General features: G+C 39.5%; 2 protein-coding genes across 9 annotated transcripts in view; both read left to right on the forward strand.

Annotated features, from left to right (window-relative positions):
* Positions 1-22,500, forward strand: part of LOC135208432 (ras-interacting protein RIP3-like) — a 136,975-nt gene that overhangs the window by 111,204 nt on the left and 3,271 nt on the right. For 7 of the 8 annotated variants that reach the window (XM_064240597.1, XM_064240596.1, XM_064240598.1 and 4 more), the window contains 3 exons: positions 3,649-3,935; positions 5,113-5,508; positions 21,000-22,125. In XM_064240597.1, the coding sequence (XP_064096667.1) occupies positions 3,649-3,935; positions 5,113-5,508; positions 21,000-21,653 (1,337 nt within the window). In that variant the 3' untranslated portion in view covers positions 21,654-22,125. The remainder of the gene's footprint in view (positions 1-3,648; positions 3,936-5,112; positions 5,509-20,999; positions 22,126-22,500) is intronic. The other variant, XM_064240600.1, reaches the window with a different exon arrangement.
* LOC135208282 (probable serine/threonine-protein kinase mps1) overlaps positions 22,011-22,500 on the forward strand; it is a 6,399-nt gene continuing 5,909 nt past the window's right edge. The window contains exon 1 of the mRNA XM_064240385.1: positions 22,011-22,125. Within this exon, the coding sequence (XP_064096455.1) occupies positions 22,011-22,125 (115 nt within the window). The remainder of the gene's footprint in view (positions 22,126-22,500) is intronic.

Below are 22,500 nucleotides of genomic sequence, written 5' to 3' on the forward strand. Positions count from 1 at the left end.
GCCATGATTTTTGAAGATGATGTCATACATGTCAATTAGCACTGCTTGATTCTCAGGAAATTCATCTTGCTGTGGGAGAACGAGCCAGGATTGCGTCTAAGATCTTCTATGGATAGTGGGTTGGTGTAGAGGATGGCTCCACTTTGGCGACTGAAGCTGAAAGGTTTTGTTTGCCCCTCTGTTATCAGGACTATCGCAGAGGCAAACTGAGACTGTGCCGAAGGAAATTGGAAGCATACCCTCAGGACCTTACAGTAGAGCTCAACAACTGGACTTACGGAAAGATTGGGAAAGATCGTATGTGCTTACTAATACCCCTTGCAGTCCCAGAAAAGTTAGTTCATATTTTAGTGTGTTTTTTTTTTCAGTGGCAGAGGTCAAGTGAGGATAATGGATTCATCTCAAGCAAAATTTCATTACAAAAGTAGAGAAAACTCTTAGGAATAAAAAGAAGGCAGTTGCCACGTACAATACACAAAATGGCAATGAACACAAAGTGGGCCTGATATCACAGAGAGCGAACTAGAACTCTATTAATGGATCCCCTTACAGTGGTATAAACTTAGAAGTTGAAAAATTCGGTCTTGCCAAGTTTGCCTGAGACATAAAAGGCAAATGCTTCATTTATTATGGCATGATAATCCTAGGCTGCAAACATAACTAACTCTCAGGGTAACGGGAGATTCTATGATAGTATTAGAGAAAAGAGGCAGGAAATAAATCTTACCTTTAACTTGAATAAGGATCACAATGCAACGCCATTAAAAAGAGCAGGAATGAGGAATGAGTTATAATCCTAACACATTCACGAAAATACAAACGGGCAATATACGTTAACCCTAACTTGAATATGAGCATCATGCAAGGACTTGAAAGAGGACACAGAAGCGGGTAATTAAATGTAGCCCTAAACTGAATAATAAAAACATGACGCTGCACATAAAAGAGAAATCAGGGAATACCAAGGTTGTCCTTCCTTAACAAACAGCAACCTTCCCTTCACAATAACTGTCACTTTTAAAACTCAATGGGACAGAAAAATCAAAAAATATTTTCAAAAATGAACTGAAAATACGTATTGTGAGAAGTTCGCACGCATCCATGGGGTTTCTGTCCGTAGCATTCTCGCTTCGGCATGCTTTTCTTTACATACTAAATCTTCACACTAGGAATTTTCACAGTGAAGACAAGGAAGAAAATTGGGCTTTTTTTAATTCAAGAAGTTTGATCCCCTGGATTTTCTTTATTGTTCTCAGCTTCAGCGTGAATAGGTTTTGGACCACGTTAAGCTGTGATTGGTTTTGTCAGCAGACCAAGCTTAATAAATCAGTTCCACAGCAAGACCTAGCCGTTGCAAAGCTCAGCAGATTGCTCAGTGCTGTCTGGGCATCAGTACACAGCAGGAACCTTGTGCGTCCCGTCATGAAGATTTTCGTTGGTACTTGTGATTTGGGAATCCACATCCACCATTTTCGGAAATAACTCTGTTCTTCTCTTTCTGTTGGTCTCTTCCTCGCTTCTGACAGGAGATTTGCTTCGTTTGTGGTTTCTATATGCCAAGGATGTTTGTTCCCATGAAATGTTTGCCGCCATCATGCACTCCTGGATGCGATGTGAAGAATTTCTATCCTTGTTTCAGGCCTCAGGTTATCGTTCGGCCATCATCTATAATGTAGGGCTTCTCTCGTGTTTGCAGCTGTCCTTATCGTAATTTTAGGACATAGGGATATTAGCAATAAAATATCAGATTCGAATTAGTATCGGTACTTAAAGAAACAAACAGGTAAAGTCTCTCTATGATTTCACAGGATACATCCAAATCTCCTTCCTCCGATGTTTCATTTACGGCGCTTACGCCGGTTTCCATAATATCTAGTGTTATCCCTGGGACCATAGAGCTGGACTAATATTAGTTTTCATTATGGGTTTTTAACTCTGTAGCCTCTCCCTGGTTCTTAACGGCTGATTTGTACTATCTTAGCACTTCTTTTATCGTTCCACATAATCATTATTTCTAACCGATTGATTTTTGAGGGAACGAACGTTGCCACCTCCTTACTAGTAGGTGAAACTGGCATTATTCCTTTACAGCTGATATAGCAATGCAAAATGGAAATGGAAATTACGCGCTCGTGATTACGGACGAACAGTGACATACATCTAAGGTAAATCGATGAAAAAACTTAAAACGTGTTTGTTTGTGTGTGGGAGTGATATTCAAAGTACCTTGTTTAGGAAATGGGGCTAATTGGATTGCCGCTTGTCCTCGACTGTGCTATAAGCAAAGTATTTAAGATGCTGGTATTGGTTGTCTATTATTAATAATAAACACTGTGTCAATTCTTACAAACTTTGTGTTGGTGACTTCCGAATCCCCATATGTTTTAGACATAATGATCTGAATCAGACTGTCAGTGTAGTTTGAAGTCGTTCTTTCATTGTTTCCATCTTTATAGCCATTATATTCCGGTCTGCAAAATGAATTTTCCTCCCCAAGATGTCGATAGATGGCGTGAGGGTCTAGTGTGCAAGTTATAAAGTGTTCAGGATTCAAGCTTGAAAGCCTTCCCCCCCTCACCCCACAAAAAAATAATGGAATTGTCAGTGAAGCGACTGACTATCTATAGAGATAAGTGAATATCTGTATAGACGGAGGCAAGGAAGGATTCCTTTTATGGTAGGACAATGGTACCTGTATATTTGGTCAGGTAACAAGATAATTGTATACTGAACACAAATCTAGATTACTGTTCCCTTCATTGCTTTAGGGGACAACTTTTACCAGGCATCCACTGTATAAATCTATTGAGACGTCTGTCCCATAAGTGCTAGTGCAAGTTACTAATGCATTTCCAAGAAAAGAGAAAGTCAAAATCTGTGATATGAATGTTCCATCTCTTCCTGGATTGAATACTCATAAATAAGTGTTGAATGTTACTTTTGCCACAGGTTCTTGCGTGAATTTCCATCAAGAGCACATACTCTTTCAAAGCAGTTCTCTGTCACCCGGTTAACATTCCTTGTGCTAATTTTGGAGGTCCTCTTCCCGGCCCTCACCTAATTGACATGGAGTACTTCAGAATCGGCAATAAAGATTGTTGAATGGATGATTTTTTTTTTAGATAAACAAAACAACTAAAAAATACATTTTCTGTTGGGTGTTTTTGTATAAACTATGGAACCGATCATAAATTTGTAAAACTTGTAGTGGTGATTCACCGCACAAACGAGCAAGAAGACTTTTTACAGTCAGCTGACTGTGAAAGTTATAACAAACTTGAATGTTGTCATCTATATGCCTAAACACGCTTTTCTTTGGCATTAAACTTAGATTAAACCCGCTTCAACAAGAATGTTCAGCTTTGAGTTGTAATGGATTACTGTATAACGTATAACATTATTTTCTTTATGGTATATATTATTATATTGAATATTATATTGTGTACGATTTGTATTCAGTATATCCACCAGTACATGGCATCCTTTTCTGCTTTTCATTATTCATCCAGATTATTATTATTATTATTATTATATTACGAAGCGCTGTGTGGTCTCCACGCGGGCGATTCCGCCTCCCGCTCCCCCCCCCCCCTCCCCTCCCCGACCCCCGCAAAGTCGCAGCCTCTGAAGTTGGGTTTTTCGTTGCAGCGTCTTCGTCCCCCCGGAAGCCGCCTTCCGCCACCGCTCGGGTCATAGTAAGCGGCGTGGGCGAAAGTACCATCCAGCGACACGATTACTTAGTCACCCAGTCCTCCATCGGGTCCACGCCCTCTCCCGCGCAAACCGCCCCCATCGGCGGCAGCAAGTCACCCGTGCCGGCAGCGGGTGCTGCTGTCCACGGCACCATCACGACCATCCTGCGCGACGGGAAGAAGGAGACGCTTATCAATGACATAGGGCCCGCCTCGTCCGCTCCACCTCCACCTTCCCACCAGGTAAGTCCCGGGGCCACGGGGGGACCTCTCGCTCGCCACGCCCCGTGTGACCCTTTGGCTGCATAACACGGACTGTAGTCAGGTCAGAACTCCCCTCCCTTCCTCCCTCCCTCTCTCCCTCCCTCCCTCCCTCCCTCTCTCCCATCACACTCTTGTTGTCCCGTCTGTTTCTGGCCTCCTAAGTTGGCTTCCTGAAAAATCTCTCTCTCTCTCTCTCTCTCTAAGCCCCAACAGCATAATGATTTTGTATATTAGATTTATTTTACTCTGGAAGTTTGATTTAATTTTGTATCATTTTTGTTATGACAAAGTTCTTCCGGCATTTTTTCATTCCATCATCTCATGATCACTTCCATTTCTCTTGAGAAACTGTACTTCTTTTTCTGTTTTCCTTTTGCATTTTCCTACTCTGTATATTTGGTTGGCCCAGAATGCACACCTTAAACCAACAATGACGGTCAAGGTCGAGACACCTTTTGGTTGAACACGATTACCTATCATTATGGTCGATCTTATGCAGTCAAAGGGTCAACTGAGGTCAGTTATATAACCATTGTCTGAGTTCACTCGCGGAAAAGGGCCTCTTCAATGCATTGAGTTGTATTTTTTTTTTCCTTTTGCGGATTCTATTCACTTTCTGTAACCAGCGGTAGAATCTTATCTTGAAGGCAAACTACTAATCATTTTCTGAGCTGAAGGGAAGGGAAGAAAGATTCTGTTTTTATTTGTGCTGTCACTTGAGCAGACCAGTTGCTCTGACTACAGTAAACGAGATCACCAAAGAAAGAAAGAGAGAGAAAAAAAAGAAGAATCAGTTGCCCTATAGGACTGTGGTCTTTCCCTGAAACTTCTGTAGATTTCAAGTGGATCCTTTTCTTCTTCTTCTTCTTCTTCTTCTTCTTCTTCTTCTTCTTCTTCTTCTTCTTCTTCTTCCTCTTTATCTTCTTCCTCCTCCCCTTTTTCTTCTTCTTCTTCTTCTACTTCGTCTTCTTGTCCGTCTTCTTCATCTCCGTCTGATCCTCTCTGCTGTATGATAATGATTTCAGTCAGTCCCTTATGAGTTCCCTTATGTTATGTTGTTTCTTCCTTCCTTCCTTCCTTCCTTTTTCTTGATTTCTCTTAACCAATAATGTAAGATAACGATGATACTTTTGTGAGCTATTATTGCACTCCTTAGGCCACTGTGATAAACCACGACCCTGAGCATAAAAGTTCCTACATGGGTGGCAGCGGAGGTGTAGCTACCGCGGCGATGGTGGGTCGCCTGTCAAGACAAGGGTCGTCAGTGGAGTCGTCGCATTCAGCCACCGTGCACATCCACACGCCCGAGTGCTGCCAGTACGGCCACCCGCACACCCCGCAGCCGAGGACGAGGGCCTCTCCCACCGGGGATCAGGCCGAGTGCGACTTTCACTGCTGTTCATTGCACGAAGAAGGCGGCCGCATTCAGGCAAGTGGCCAACATCACCATCATCATCACCATCTACATCAACAGCCACAACAGCCACAGCAACCACAGCAGCAGCAGCAGCCACAGCAGCAGCAACAGCAGCAGCAGCAGCAGCAGCAACAGGTGCTACCACTACAGCCGCAGCCACTCCATGTGCAACAGCCTGTTTGTCGCATCCACGAGAGAGCCTGCAATTGCTGTTGAATGTTTCTCACTGCCAAACTTGACGTTTTCCAAAACATAATTATAATAATGATGACATCCTCTGGCCTCCTCCCTGTACCTGCATAGTCATACGTAGTAGTTACTTAAAGTAAAATTAACTGAAGGATCGCAAATCATTCAAGGTACTCATTGCCCAACGGTAGCAGTAGTGCGTCTTTTCACCTGAGTTGTGGAGATTCAGTATTATATCTGTCTCTAAAAACAGTGAAATGTATTGCTAACTTCATATTGCACAGGAGATAAAAGACAGCAGGAAGAAAGTGTTTTCCAGTATAGGAGGAAGTTTAGATATCGTTTTCTAACCTTTGCTAAATACGAAAATGTGTTCGTGACAAAGAGACAGAATTGTTATCAATTTTGCTTCCGAACCTCAGTTGGGAATTCATATTTTTAATTTGATTTTGATTACCGAATCACGGGCAGCATTACATATAACAAGAAGGCCAAAGTCTTTAAAAAGAATGCTAATTACCTTGAAGAATGAATTAATACTCTCGATCTTTTATCGATTGCTATTTACAGAACATTTATAGATACAAATGTTGTCATTTCTGATCCCAGTGTTACTTTGGGGCAGACGTCCTCTACTTCCATTATCAAAAAATGCGTTAATTTTGCATTGCTGAGGTGAAGGATTCGGACGCACTGGGCGAACTGCCTCACCTCGAGACTACGAATCAAATTCTACCGCTTCTTCTTCCACTTCTTTCACCAGTTGATATTATGCAGTTCTATGGGATGAGGCCAGAGATACCTTACACTGCCTCGTGTTTTCATGGTGTAATATAAGAATAGACATAGTGATAATGAACAGAACGTGCTTGATATATATTTATATATATATACATACATATATATATGTATATGTATATATACATATATGGATGTATATGTATGTATTTATGTATGTATGTGTGTGCATATATATATATATATATATATATATATATATATATATATATATATATATATATATGGACACGCATATATTTACCTTTGTGTCTTCCTCTTGGCTGCAGATAAACTGTGCACATAGTGAGAGTTCGAGACAAGTGCAGATAATGAAAGAGTCAGAGAGGCTCTAGGCTCTAAGGTTCAAAATACTTACGATGGAACTAACTCTTGGCTCTTCTGTTTCAATGGAGAGTCCCAATTTACGCTTAAACACCTTGAAAGGTCCCAGTCACTTGGAATTCTTGCTCTCTCTTCGTGCAAAGTCTTCTAAAATGGCCAAGAAGTGGCATTTTTTGTGAACTCCAAACTAGTTTTATCGCTTGCACATTCACCACGAGAATAGGAAATTTAATGCGTCTTATGTTACGGCAAAGCTTCTTATGAGCCTCTTGTCTCTGAGTGGTTAACTAGGGAACCCATAATGCCCTGTGAGTAACACTTTATCTGGTTACCGAAATTCAGCACCTACTCCTAATTGGCAAGAAATGGTAACTTTAGAGATGGTGCATTCTTTTCCCAGCCATTCTCAGAAGTCTCGAAACCAAAGGCTTCTGAAAAACAGAAAATCAAAAGTGAGGGAAGCGCAATTGCATTTGGCAAAACTTGATTTCATCACAGACGCTTCTTCATTCAAGGGACACTGCACACAATGAATTCACTTCACTAGGCATCACATTTGTCTTACATACTTTGTGCCATCAAAAACTTTCCACAGACGTTTGAGTAAAACGTAGATCTGTAAGAGTGGGTCTCACTATTCAGGAATACATTGCCATCCATCAAAACAACTTCATCGGTAGGATGTTTTGGGCGTTACAATAGTCTTGATAGTTTCACTCCATTTGTTAGGCATGATAGCGAGCTTTTAGCTTTCATAAGCTTGTAGTTCTAGAAAAGGAAGGAACAACCTTTCGACGGCAAACGTACCCATCAGAGTCCTCACCAGTATTTCTCCATCTTATCTCTTGACAAGATAGCTTAGTTCTCCTCGAGCTTTCCTCCCGTTGAACAGAGTGAGGTTCACCAACTGAGAAAAAGGCTCAACAGACAACCAGGTCACAGTCAGCTTTGCTGTTATCAAAGTTTCTCCACTGCAGTTATTCTTACTGTAACAAAACTAATATTAAATGGAAACACTGCTGTGTGATAAGACCTACTGCTGTCTTATATGGGATTTTTCAAGAATTTAGTTGATGTGCCATTGACGAGTATGTCCGTTTAAAGATAAAGTGCCATTGACGAGTATGTCCATTTAAAGATAAAAGCTGCCGAAGGCTTCTCAAAAGACAACAACTATCCTTACTACTTACTGAACTGTGGTGATTTCAGCTAAAGGCTGTATTTTGATTACATCATGGAACACACTTTTCCCGTAGATTTAGCTCAGTAGCCAGGGATTCATGAGCTAAGCTAAAAAACTGAGAATCGTAGTAGCTGTAATAGTTTCAGATGGCTTTCAAAGAAGAGTTTGATTATGGAAGGGTCATGCTTTAAGCTCCTTTTGAGCAAATTTATATAGGCTGATGTCGAAATGTTGCACTCAATATGCTCCAGAAAGAAAGGAAGGGCGAGGACAATAATGATCTCCGAAGTTAGAATTTATGATACCGGTTGTCATGGAATTTCGGAATCTGTATTGGTGCTAGAAAACAAATGATAATGCCATTGCCAATAAAGGAAAAGAAAAGATGCACTCACTGCCACAAACAGTACAATCTTGTTCTGAAGAGCTTACATTTGCTGAACGTAAGACCAGCACGAATGTTGTTTTTCTATGGGATTTTGGATTGTAATGTCTAGATGTAACCGTTCAGGCTTCCACGCCTCATAGCTTTTGGAATGACTTCTTATGATTATGACACCCTGAGGTGAAGCATCCTATACATAACATTGCTAGAAATCTTATTTCATTGCTTCTTCATTTTCCAAAGTTTGTGGTGACGAATTTCATAGTGGGAAATCCATGTGAACATGTCTCGCATTTATTATGAAAACTGGGTCATCATTACCTTGAACTGAATAATAGACACAGTATTTGTCATTTCTAGGAAAAAGTTGGCAACTTCACTGAAATTTTAACTGAAGTTTTCATTTGAGTTACTTCTTGGTGCCAGTGCTGGACTAATCTAGTACGAGAGCTGGCTTACATTGACAGATACAGCTGGAATTTTCAAATGCTCACATTGTCACAAGAGCGATTAACAAAACTCATCAAAACCAGTTGGATTTTATGAATTTTTAGCGTACTCTTATTTAAATCAGAACCAGAGACAACCGGAAAGTGGCTCGGGTTTTGAAGACAAGTATTCTTTTATTATTATTATAAATTCACTCATTTTATCATCCATCAAGAGATGACTTCCATATTGGAAACACTTCTGGACAACCTGACTTTTAGAAGACTTCTCATCATAGATGATAACCGGGTCTTCAGGCCCAAAGAAAAGCAATCATCAACATTAATTTTAATGAACCTTTTCTGACCTTTCGTTGTCTCTTCCGTGGCCTTCCCCAGGGCCTCTGTATGTTCTCCCTCTTTTGCTCTGAATATTCTGTAAACCAGCGAGAGTTGTCATTTTCGTCAGTGTTGTAATAACATGATATGAAATATGTACTTCAACTTTAAATTGAAAATTCATTTCATTACATATAGAAAAGCTGATGGTGACATCAAAATGGATTCGGAAATTTAAAACCACAAAGTTACGTTAATATATAAACAGGGGATCACGCTTTTAACAGACAACTCCTTCCAGTATTTTGAAAGAATGATGCCAAAGCTTCCTTTTTGGGCGTTGCAAGTTAAAAAAGTTAATTTTATGATTTAGTGTTGCTCTGTCACACACAGTTCTATCTGAGGAACTTTGAAGGCAGCCAAAGGCTCCCTTCCACTGAGATCCTTGACTGCTTCAGAGTTGACCACTAATGTGATGCGATTCTCTTTGAAACTGAACTTCCAACTGCATGTTGTCAATTTAAAGTGCGACTATAATGCAAATGAACAAGAACTGTTGTCGATTTTCATTTAAAGTTCTGACTGCACCACTTCAGTGTGTAAATGCGACATCTCTCATGTGTTTTCCTGCTGTGGCTGGTAACTGAGGTACGAACAAGAACGAGGTACACGTTATTTCATAAGGGCATTAGTAACTAATTGCATCTTTTCTTTGCGCCGGAGCGAATCCACTGGGGACAGTCACAAAACCAGGAAGAAAAAGGTCGAAAACGCTTTTCCTGATCTTCACAGCTGCCAAAGAAATGTCCCACTCAGACTTTTCAAGTTTTGCAATTTATGGTGCTCACATTTGGCTTACTGTTAGCATATGGGAATCTTAGATGTAATGTTGTAGTTTACAAATAAGGTGCGAGGTATAAGATATTGAATTAAGGATTCTGTGTTGCTAGGATGTTAGTAGTGATCAAATGGCCAGTTTTCGAAAGCTTCTCCATTATTACATAATAATGATAATAAATTACTGCTTGATGCTTTCTTGACAAAATTTTCTGGATGCTTTTTTGTGTCAATAGCAGTGGAGGTTACGCTTCTATTCAACTAAGAGAATGTTAGTTTTAGTGCTGCATAGAACACAGGCCACTGTTTATTACCTGAATTCATTAGTATTAGCCCAATGGCAGTCTGAATATTCTGTATTTTGTAGGCAAATCTCAAAATATGCTTTTTAGTTTTAGATGTGTAAGGTTTTGGTGCTAGATATTTTTACAATGAAATTGAAATGACTATAGATTCTGCCAACCTGTTCCGATAGTTGAACCATTAGGTAATTTTCCAAGATGAAAAATATCTTTCTATTGTATTTTGATCCTAAGTATGGTGAAGTACCTTATAGAGTGCCAATTTATCATCAAGTTTGGGTGGTTTGTCGCCATGTGTTGTAATACTGTAGTCTATTAAGAGAGAGAGCAATTGAGGCATTTCCTGACAAGCGTTCTGTCTGCCAACACTGAGACCGCAAGAGGCTACAGTCTGTTCTTCAGTAGCCTTATTCCTTTGATAGAGTACACGTGATGGATCTCAGTATTTGAAATTCATATTATTTCTTCAAGATTGCATAGTGTATTGTATTGAATTTGGCGTTCTCTTTTACTTTACATATTTCGATATGCTTTAAAAATGTTTACTGTAGGCCCCAAGTAATTTGAAGTGGCCATTTCTCAAAAGGCACAGAAAAAGCGACCAATTCTGTTTCTCAGAAAGACTCAATTTCTCTTCTTAGCATCATGATATTTAGATATATAAGTTTACGGCGGATTGATGAAAGAATATCATTATTGAAGTTTAGGGTAACACGTCCTTGACCAAGAATAATAATACAGGAGTTATCGCTGTTAATACATCTTGGGTATTTACGACGACACTCCAGCCTCTGAGTCAAGCTCAGTGCAGAACACTTTGCCAGCCATTTTTCAAGTCGTGGCTGCTTCAAAAACGTAACCACCGCCTACTGGTTGAGTGAACGTTTGTCTAGACACTTTTAGAACTATGTTCAAAAGCCGAAAATGACCTGGAGATTTGTATCCAATGCTCACTTCATGTTACCTCAGCAAACACTTGGCAACACCCAACACAAGACGGGATCAGGGATGACCAAAGTGAAAATACGTCACACTGGGGCGGCTCTTAACAGCACATTCAGTGTGAATTTCAACTGTGTTTTAGGCACATCGCTTATAGAGAGCTTTACCTATTCAGAGAACTTTTCTTGCACCAAAATAATCATTGCTAATATAAGGTTAATCAATAAATATTACGGAGTCGGTGTGCGTCTGATAGTTGTCATCTGCTAGTGTATACATCACCCATGTATTTGGCTACGTCATTTTTTTTCTCCTGATTAACCAACACTTTTGTGAGACTTTGCTACCAATTCCATTCCACTTTTCTTGTGTAATGTGGCCACCTTTGCCTCTAGAAGATTGCCTAATCCTATTCAACTCTCTCCCATAACTGCTGACCTTAGAAATACTGCAGTGCGTGAATTTCCTTTTGCTGGAATTGCCACATTTTTCTTGGAATTTCTTCTTCAGCAACGTTATGGTGAAGCTCATTAAGCTTTCGTTCCACTTATTTATAAAGAAATTTTAATGACAGCTTTCACAATTTCTGTAACATTAGTGTGTTTGTTAATGCATTGCAGCGGGCACTTCTGAGTGGCACATAATGTTTTCACCTGAAAAGTTTATGCTAAATGTCAGATTCAACCCATTTTGTGGTCTGTTTCCGTAGATGACAGTTTTCCCAGGTTTTAATTACACGCAGGAGATAAAAAAAATTTCATTGACCACTTACATGAAGGTTTAGGATAAGGTAAACAATGTAAACTTAGGTATTTGTAGTATACTTGATGTAATATTAAAACATTTAGAAAGAAAGCTTGGAAAAAAAGTCTATAATAGTTGATCTCTAGTAATACAAGATTTCAAATGATTATTCAAGTATTGGGTAAAAGTCGATTCCTTACAATCAAGGGTTTCCAAACAAGAGCTTCCAGTTCTATCCTTTCTTGTTAAGGATTCTACCGGTGCCCCAACTGACTACAGCACTTTATATTAAGCGATTAACACTTGGATAGAAAGTTTGGTCCTTTGCGTTCCTTTTTGGGTTAACTCATACTAGACTATCTTGGAAATTAGACAGTATTGCTTACAATTACCGTCTTCAGACGATGAAACAACTTGTTGAGTATAGTGCTTGTCAATTCGGTGTATTCACCTGAGTTTTGAATTTTGAAAACGTTTATGAACTCCAAGGCGACGTGTCACAAATTTTTGTCCCGATCCGCCCGCACAAATTTCTCACACCCAACGCTATGGGTAAGACAGAGCCGCATGACAAAATCAATTGGGTTGCCAAATGCATATTTATTCCTTCACTGAGACCACTGCCTAGCTAGCTTGTACCTTCCCGAAACTTCATAGGGTAGTCCTTTATTCAAAATTTCAAAATAGAAGAAGGAAACATCCAAAAGATATCAGGATGACAGTGTGCTGGACCATTTACAGAAATCCAAGTTGTACACTTTATTACTGAATTACGCTCAGAAGTTTATATGAAATTTCTTATAACATGACTCTCAGACACAACAGAGAATTTTGCATTACGTGTATTTCTTGTAAAGCCACTACAGTATTATGGTACATGTAACAATTTTCAAGTCTGTTGGATCAAGAATTGCCATCAAACATAATCTGGCCAATGACAATAGTGATGGAACAACGGAAAGTAATGCTTGATCAGTCTCAACAGGTCTGAACAGATAGACCGTTTAAACACCCACCGATTATTATTATCTGAGCTTCAAAGTTCAGTCTTAGTAGCTAGATAAACAGTATCTAAACACGGAAGGATTTAAATGTCTTGAAAGGATCCTGTTTAGGACGCTTTAAAGTCAGTGAGCTTAATCTTTCCAAGTAAAGGGTTTCAGAATCTTTTCTCAACTGCCATCACAACAACCGAGGCTCTGTTCATATAAGTAAGCTAGAAGAGTATTTATTCACCTTTTGTATTTTTTTATGACGTGAGCGTTCCATTTTGATAAAGTAGACAGAATTTATCTTTGAGAGTGACTAGAACAGTTGATTGTGCCAAATGGCCCACAATAGCCTGTTATGACTGAACCACAGCTTAGTATATAAAGACATCAACGTTAGGAAACAATGTACGGAAGAATGCATTCGTCGTATTCACAAATAAGATTCCTGAACTGGGACACTGTAAGCGACAACCATGCAAATGTTATCCTGTAGGATCTTCAGATTTAGGCAGAGCATAGTTAGAATATATTGCTAATGAGTACATATGTAAGACTACAATAATGACTATAGTGCTAGGTGAAGAAAGTGAACTATCACTGTTAGTGTTTTTCTATTGCTGAAGCTAGTTTTAAAACCAGTAGAACTCAGACCATTGAGATGAGTAATCCATGTGTAGATTTCAAGGCCCTCTTCCTGAGTATAAGATAAGGTTAACATCAGTTGCTTTCAAACCAGCATGCTTCTGGTCATTGTAAGTTCTACTCCAGTATATGCAATGTATGATATCACATCACTCCTGAGATTCAAATACTTAATCCATATTGCATTTGTATAATGTCATGTTCTCTGTTTATAGATGTGTTTGCTATTGATCTATGACTGATAAGCTGATGAACTGAGGTGTAATAGTATTTTCATACCAATGCAATGACTCTACTTGAAGGAAAGGCCACCGAAAAGCTACTCATTAGCATGACTTTAGATCTAGAGAGTCTTTGTTTCTCCCTTTTTTTTCTCATTATCAATCAGCTGTCTATTGTAAGTGTTGTTCTTAGTATGTGAAATTGTTTGAACATTTTCAATGAATATGCATTGTTTGTCTGTGTTTTGTTATAGGGGTCCTGGTTTTCTTTGCCTCCTTTGCTAAGAGCTATGCTTTGGCCACTTCTGAAAGGCAATGGCACTTGGCACTACCCTTGCAAGTGCATTGCAGGAAGAATGAATGTAACACTGTAAAAGGAACGGAATGTATTTGCGGGGTAAGTGCCAAGTGCTTTTGCGAGAACTGGTAGCTTCGAGTAAACAAATATAAATCACTTGAATCAAGATGACCAACCTAGTGCTTTTCAAAAGTGGTTCAACTTCAAACAGATGATAATTATATAAAGTAAGGTTTATTCATTCTTATCCTAATGAGACTTACTTATTGCCTAACAATCCTCACGCTAATCTTTTTCCGATCTTACTCAAATTTGTCAGCTTAAGGGAACCCGTAGCTCACATGAACACACACGTAAACACAGCCACACAAAATCCCTCTTTTATCGCTTCTGTGCGAACATGTTTTGATTTTCTAGCCCATACCTTCTTAATGACTCTGAAAACTACCTTTTTCCACTGTAAATGGCAGATTTACTCTCGCAAAGAAGAGACGACAAGAAGGGCAGTGGCGGATAACAGTTAAGAAAAATACAAACAAGGAAGGAAGGAAGGAATCGTTGCAGTGCCCAGCCACTGTTGAATGGAAGCATGAGAGTATGTGCTGTGCATAAGTGTGTGTATGAATGTGCAGTACGGAATTCAGGGTCTAGAAGGAAAATGTGGCCAACATCTAGGTTCTACCGAGATCTGTCATCATCACATTCATAACTTTACCCGATTTTCCTAAACATTTTCTCTTCTTAAACATTTTCGTAAACAATCATCAGCGTTTATTTATTTGAAACATCACAGTCGGCTTCCTTCTCTGAAATACAGATACTATATACTCATTATTGGGAGATAAACTATTGATTTTCAGTTTTCTGCCCTGGGAGACACCAATGAATATCCATATTTATAATACGAATATTGTGACAGTGTACGCACACATACATACACAAACACACACACTATACATAAATACATATATGCGTACATTTTTTGTGTGAGAGAGCATATGTGTAGGTGTGTACATGTATTTCTATATATATATATATATATATATATATATATAATATATATATATATATATATATATATATAGTTTGTCCAATTCATCATTATATGCATCGCTATACATTTACCTACGTTGAACATATCTTAATTAATTAAAACTGCCGTTAGGTAGAATTTTGATAATCTATTAAAATCGTCTTCGTATAAAAAAACCCCAACACCTCTCTTCTCTTTATGTCTTGAATCTGTCAATACGAAGAATGTCTTCTTATGAAATGTTGTGGACCAAATATTCAGATCGTCACTGATGTTGACTGGCAACTTCCTGTTTCACAGCTTTTTCTTGTTTGGTTAAGAACAAAAGGAAATGACGCAGAATATTTATATTCATTTTAACATTTCATGAGAAGCAAAATATTCCTCACTCTAGAAAGAAAGAAAGAAATAATCTCGCGGTAGAAACATAAGCACTCACACAAACACCCACATTATATGTATATATAGTGTGCACAATGTTTTGTATTTAACGCATGCATAAGTGTACATATTCATGCAGGTACGACAGAACGGTATGGGAATGAATGAAAGATATGTTTATGCCCTTAAGTCTATAAGAGAGTGAATGTCACATATAGAAAATGACTGTCCTTCCTCACTGTGACTCAGCCCGAAGCAGAAAGATGAAAGCCACCAATACCCTCTGGGGGTGACACACGAATGACAGAGCAGTTAGCTGATTGCACCTTCCTGGTAGACTTAGCACATCTGAAGCAAATTTTCTTCTCTCTCTCTCTCTCTCTCTCTCTCTCTCTCTCTCTCTCTCTCTCTCTCTAAACAGAGAGTTAAATCCATTTGAATGAAATCATCACATTTTCTACTGCACACATTATTTGTTTAATATATGAGAGCGTTTCCCCATTCATACCAAACTCTTTCCCCCTCTTTCTCTATCTTCCTTTCACAAGCATTCCTAGAATCCACGAAGCCACTCACCACAATAACTCACTAATGACATGGAAACCATCCTTGCATGACCGAGTCTTAGGCGTTTGGCATCTTGCCTCAAAGCTTTGCACAAAGAAGCCAAAGCTTTTTGCTCCATTGAGTCAAAATTGCAGAGACACTGTCGCTCAGGCATTGTCAGAAGAAGCGTCCCCGACTCTTCATTTGTCATCCAGTTTGGCTCCCTGGTGCAATAGATGGCGGCAAGGTGCAAGATAAACCTGATGTCAGTCACCTCAAAGCGAAGAATAACTCTGGCGCAAATGGCATTGAAAATCCAAGTCCCCTCCGTCGCACATCTACTACTACAGTCTCCTTTGATTTTCTCTGTTTCTGTCTGTTTTGATTTGATTTGATTTGATTTGATTTTGTCATTCATGTCGCTCGAACCGAGAGGGGAGGGGCTACAGGCTCGGGTACTACAATCTCTTTTCATGCTCTCACGATTTCCTCTCGGGGCTCTCCACGAATCCCTTCAACTCACCCCCCCAACACCCCGCCCCCCGCAAACCCCAGCCCCACCTCCCACCCACCCTCCCTCACGCTTTGTTTCTTCCCCTCAATGCGTCTGGATATATATGGTTACAGAAAATGTATGTATACGTGAACATCATATATATATATATATATATATATATATATATATATATATATATAATATATATATATATATATATATATATAAACAATCATTCATTGGCAGTAGCATAAAGGAAACAGAAAAGTAGCATTTGACGTCTGCAAAATCATGCGTTCATGTATACATGGTGTGTTGTCAACATAATGCATGTGTATACAACGACACATGTATCTACCTGTAAGCATACGTATACTGAAAAGCCCAATGTCTATTATTCTATACATGTTACGTACCCATTATGAAAGGAGAGCTCATATATTTGTATGTATATAGTATGTGTGTATGTGAATACATAAACGTAACATACTTAAAAAAAATACTCTCTCTTTCCCTTTCTCTCTTACACGCACACACACACACCGAAGACCCACCAACCCATTCATACACACACGCACACACATTTATAGATATACATATATTTATATAAAGTGGACCTTTACCTTTCCCTATGGGTCTTCTTAACCTTGAGAAATAGTTTATTCTGCCATTGTTTATTTATTTTTTTATCTTCCTTTTATCCTCTGCATCGCATTCTATCTTGATTTTCTTTGGTTTCTAAGTAATGGCCTCTACCGCCCTCCTCCTCCTCCTCCTCCTCCTCCTCCTCCTCCTTTCTTTTTTTTTAATTTCTTTTATATTATTTTTTTTGCCTTCATTCTCTTCCTTTTTCTCCTCACTTTCTTGTCTCGTCGGATGATGATGATGATGATGATGATTGTGAGTGAACGGGGCTGCCAGATGTACCTTCCAACCCTTCTTGTCAATTGGTTCGCGAATCCCTTCGCATCACAGAACTATAGGTAATTTTCGACTCTCTCTACCTCGGGTGTCCGGGGTCTTTTTGCCCCTCGTAAGTCATTAGGTCCAAATATAGCATTGGGTCACTTGGTCACAGTCCACCACCATTCGCAGTCACTCGCTCATTCTTAGAACTTCATGACACGAGCCGTTACAGTCTTTCCCACACACCAGATCAGTGAAGAAGAAGAAGAAGAAGAAGAAAAAAAAAATCATACAATGACCTGAGAGCAACTTTATTTCGTGGTCCTAGAGCCGTTTGGGATGTCTTGGGAAATACGATGCTTCATCTCCAAGTCTGTTTCCATTCCTTCGTTTGGTTGCTGATATTCACTGAGGTTTTCATTGACCAAACGAGAAATAAATATAATTTCAAATCAAACAAACGAAACAAATGAAATTTGAGCCTACACGAACCATACCGTAAATGAAGTGGCTCTTGGTCCAATCTGAATTTGCTCTTTTTCCAAGTAACTCCTTCACAATTTGGCCTTTGATTCAAAGCCCGCCAAAGGGTGAAACCAACCTACCTCTATCCAGTGATTCCTCTAACAAAGAATTTTAGTAAGAAGCCAAACACAATCACAGTCAGTTATACTTTTGTTTCCAATATCTAGCCTAATCTTGCCCCTAAAATTTCACTTGGATTTCTTACTATTTCTCCATCTTTCACTTTTCATCTAGAATATTTTTCCATAGAGAATGCATTTTTTCTGTTATCTGTCTGTTTCTACAAAAAAGATGGGAACCTGGTGCATGATTTTTCCTTTTTATTTTCAGCTTCCATAAATGCTGGTGAAACCTTGTGTCACCAAAGACTCTCTCTCTCTCTCTCTCTCTCTCTCTCTCTCTCTCTCTCTCTCTCTCTCTCTCTCTCTCTCTCAGCACCAAGAAAAGAGAAATCAGTCTTTATAGAGGTAGTGTTGTGTTCGCGTAAGTAAGCGCTCCGTCCGCCATCGAAAGGAGGAGGAGGGGCAGCGGCCGACCACACTCGCTTCTTCTTGACAGCCAGAATGACAGACAGCCACTTTCTGCAGCAGCGCGTCTCTTCCTCTCGCAGCTTCTGCCATGACAACCTTCCTTCTGACCTCATGCTCATCTTCCCTTCCCTGCTTTGCCTCAGAGGAGGACCTCCTCCGGAGAGTGTCCTTGTCCTGTGAAATATGGATGATGGAAAATTCAGTGTTTTGTAAAATTCTTTTCGAATGTGGTAAATGATAACTAATGATGAACACATAAGTAAATCCCTTGTAACTGAAATTCTCTAAATTCACGGAGACTCAATAAGAGTGACACAATTGGGCAAAGGACCCCAGACCCCTAGAGAAACTTAGTTATTAGCTTATTTACCTTTTATGTGTTTATACATCTTTTAGTATCACGTTATTGTAAAGAGAATTATAACTCGTTCAGTCTATGCCACAGGAGAATATGGTGAGGAGGCTGTTTATAAACACCGTTGCCCAGCTTTGCCAATCAATTGATTTTCTGTCTAAGACCAGAACGAATCTAATCAGATTCGTCACAACTCTGTACCATCGTTGCTCCTGTGGGACAGACCAACAACATGCAGTTCAGATCCTATAAAAGATGAAATATTGTGGACCAGAAACACACTCCACGTCGTTGAAACTCAAAGCTCATATCACACAGCAATGTAATTAAGTACAAAGTCACCTTTGATTACCTCTCTTTTTTTTCCCTATTCTCTCTCTCTCTCTCTCTCTCTCTCTCTCTCTCTCTCTCTCTCTCTCTCTCTATTATTATTGTTATTATTATTACATGTCGATCATTTTTCTTGTCCATTCTCAATAACCTTTTTCTTTATTTCCGAGTCTTCTCGATGATCCCGCCGTTCTCGAGTCCTTTGTTCATCCCTGTTCATAGATACAATTTAAGGAATGAAATATTCACTTTATGTCTCTTGTGATTAATAATTAATGAACATGAAACGACTGATGTCACATTATAGTTTAGCTCTAACTTCAGTGGATTAAACTTTCAAATTTCACTTTTATAAGAAAGTTAGACTTGGTCATTTTTTCCACATCTTGGTTGCAATACCGAGTTTTCCCTTTAATATGGAATGTTTTATTGTAGGATTTGAAGAGCACCTTTCGGATGCTTGGTTTCTCTGATCTGTATGGCATCAACGTGCACTTGTCAAGTTCTTGCGAATGAAAGTTGACGTCAGGCGATATGGATATTATCGAGAAAGCAATAGTTCTCACTAGTGAAGTCTTAACTAATTAAGAAGGCAGCAGCTGTTGACAGTCCATACTGCTCTCGAAACCATTGCATCCGCCAGGTGGAAAAGGACCAAGCTAATTCTATTAACCTTTTTGGTTTCCGTTGGAAATCCCACAAAGAGTTCATCAATTGTTTCCTCAAACTGAATTGCTTCTTGATTTGGTTCTTGTGCATTTGTGTGATGGATGGTGAGTGTCCGCAAATTCCTCTTTCTCATCTGACCCCTTTTCGTAACCGCTGTTTGTTCATTCACCTCCTCCTTTGTTTATTTTTCCTGTTCTCTACCCCATGAGTTTCTGAACAACTACAAAGTGAAAAAGCAACGGAAGAGTAGATTCAGCATCCTTAGAGCAGGCTGTTAGAGCACATCAAAGGAAATATGGTTCTGTTCCCCGCGTCACCATAATAACAACAGCAGCGATTAAGTTCCTCCCGATAAAGACTAACATCACATAAAAAAAAGAGAAATTTAAATCCCTGCGAGATGAACTGGGAAGGAAATACCTCGAAGAGTCTTCTGAAGTGTTTCCGTCCACTCACTCGACATGTTGATGGCTCTTTGTGAGGGAAACGAGGCCGTTTCAGTTAAACCGACAGTGATCTAAGTGTCATTTTCGATAAGACTTTCTCAATTAAATGCATGATAAATGCTCAATCTAAATTCTGATTTTCAGTGTTAATTAAGTAACTGTATAATGGCCCCTGACAGGCTAATATAAAAAAATTCAGATAATCAAGTCCTTGGTTCTTACATCAGTTATTTAGGGTGTGAAGTGTCTGTAGGTAATTGATGTAGTCCACAAGTGCAGGAGTGTTGAGAGAGCGAAAGATGTCATCGTGGGGTTGTATATATCCACATTTTTTGTATAACAGTAAAAGTAGTAAAGTAAGCTTGAATGAAAGTAATCATCCCTTAAAAGTATGATGAGAGCATAGAGAGGACTTTAGGAGCTATCTACTATTTTTTGTAGACGCTCATGTACCAGTGCCTGTAGCCACCTAAAGCATGCAGTGAAATGTTAGAGATTTAAAAAGATAAAGAGGAGAGCAAGGCAGTAAGATTACTCTTCTGCTGAAAAACATCTTGGGCAATTTGCAGAGTAAAACGTTATTCATATCAGATGTGTTTATATTCATTCTCTTAAATGTCTGTGTCAAGCAAGAACTGTTACATACAAGAGCTCAGTGCTCGTCTGCCTTGCTAACCTTCTTGCAGTTTGAAATATCATTAGCTGAATAAAAGATTAGAAATAAAAAAAACCGTTTGCAAAACACTTTTCTCTCAGATCCACTAACAGGTAGCTTGCGCTTGCAGGTTCATAAAGCGGTAGCTACATCCCCAGTACAAGAGGGTGCTCCACCACCATCCCAGCGGCCACCAATCCATCACACTCACCCAGCCAGCCAAAGCCCAGGCAGTAAAGCTCAGTCTCAGGCTCAGCCCGCAGGTGCTGGCACTGCTGCTGCAGCAGCAGCAGCAGCAGCTTCGGCAGCAGTTGCACCAAAGGGGAGCTCGCACGTTCGTTTTATGCCTGACTACCGCTCAGTCAACTTGAAGGACAAAGCCCGTGCAGACCAAGAGAGTTCCGAGTCAGAGACTGAAAACACCACTAATGATGAGGAGGCTCACACGACAGAGAAGTTCCTCTTGCTCATAGATCAGCTCTCTGTCGATACAAAGAAGCACCTGTCCATCAAAGACATTGGTGTTATCTTAGATCGTCTTTCTTCTAAAATTATTGATGTTGAAAAGTTAGATAGAGAAGCGGAGGAAGAAGACTGCTTTAACTGGACAATCAAAGCAACAATCCGTGGTGACAGCCTTCGGGAACTTGGTGTAGTTTACAATGGACATTATTATTCCATTAGTGAACACCCAGGTTATGGGCAAAAGAAGGAAGAGGAAGAAGAAGAAGAAGAAGAGGGAGTCAATGCAGATGAAAAGGAACCTGAAAAGGAACCAGTGTGACTGCGTCAAACTCCCAGTATTTGTTGGGAAAAAACCTGGTTTAATTTGGCAGGTGACAAAACGCAGGTTCACCCGTTACCCAAAACCAGTAATCTTGGCTTGTGTTTGTGTGCGTGTTTTCCTTGATTTCAACTTACTTTGACAGGAACGAAAATGCCAATGACATTTTGAATTACAAAGACTGAAAAGAGGGGACAATCCAAGAGAAGGGTCGCGGTTCAAACTGTTTTTTTAGAAAGACCCCGTTCCCCTAGCGTCACCGCAGACCCCTTCTCTCCCCTCTCCCCAGACACATACACAAGGCAAAGCACAGTAACAAAAAGCTCGCTTTGAGTCAGTGACCTACCAACAGCAACAATGAAAACAGCCGCAGGGGACATTCTTGTTCGATGGCCTGTAGCAAAAGGCATTTGCTGCTACGCCCACCTCAGCTTTGCATACTCAAAGGAGGATGGACAAGCCATCTTTGCAGGTTAGTTCATGTGTACTTCTGATGAGCTCTTCCATTCTGTCCCTTAGCCTCTCCTGTTTTCTGTCTTAACTGGCGTTATATTATATAGTAAAGAAAATAATGTTCATTTTCACACAATGAAATTTTCATCTAATGATCAACCGAGATATCCTTTTCCCTTGGTGTATTTTTGTAGACATGATACCCCGTTATCTTTTTCAACAAATTTCACTTATGAATATTAATATGCTGCATTTCTTCACCAATGTTACCCAGTTTGAGGTATATAATGTAACAATTGGCTATATTGTAAATCTGTGATTTACCATATTTATTGGCATTCAGTAACCATTTATCATGAGTAGGCATTTGTAGTACTGTAAATTCATGAAAAAT

Source organism: Macrobrachium nipponense, chromosome 35 (assembly GCF_015104395.2).
Source record: "Macrobrachium nipponense isolate FS-2020 chromosome 35, ASM1510439v2, whole genome shotgun sequence".
Taxonomy (NCBI): domain Eukaryota; kingdom Metazoa; phylum Arthropoda; class Malacostraca; order Decapoda; family Palaemonidae; genus Macrobrachium; species Macrobrachium nipponense.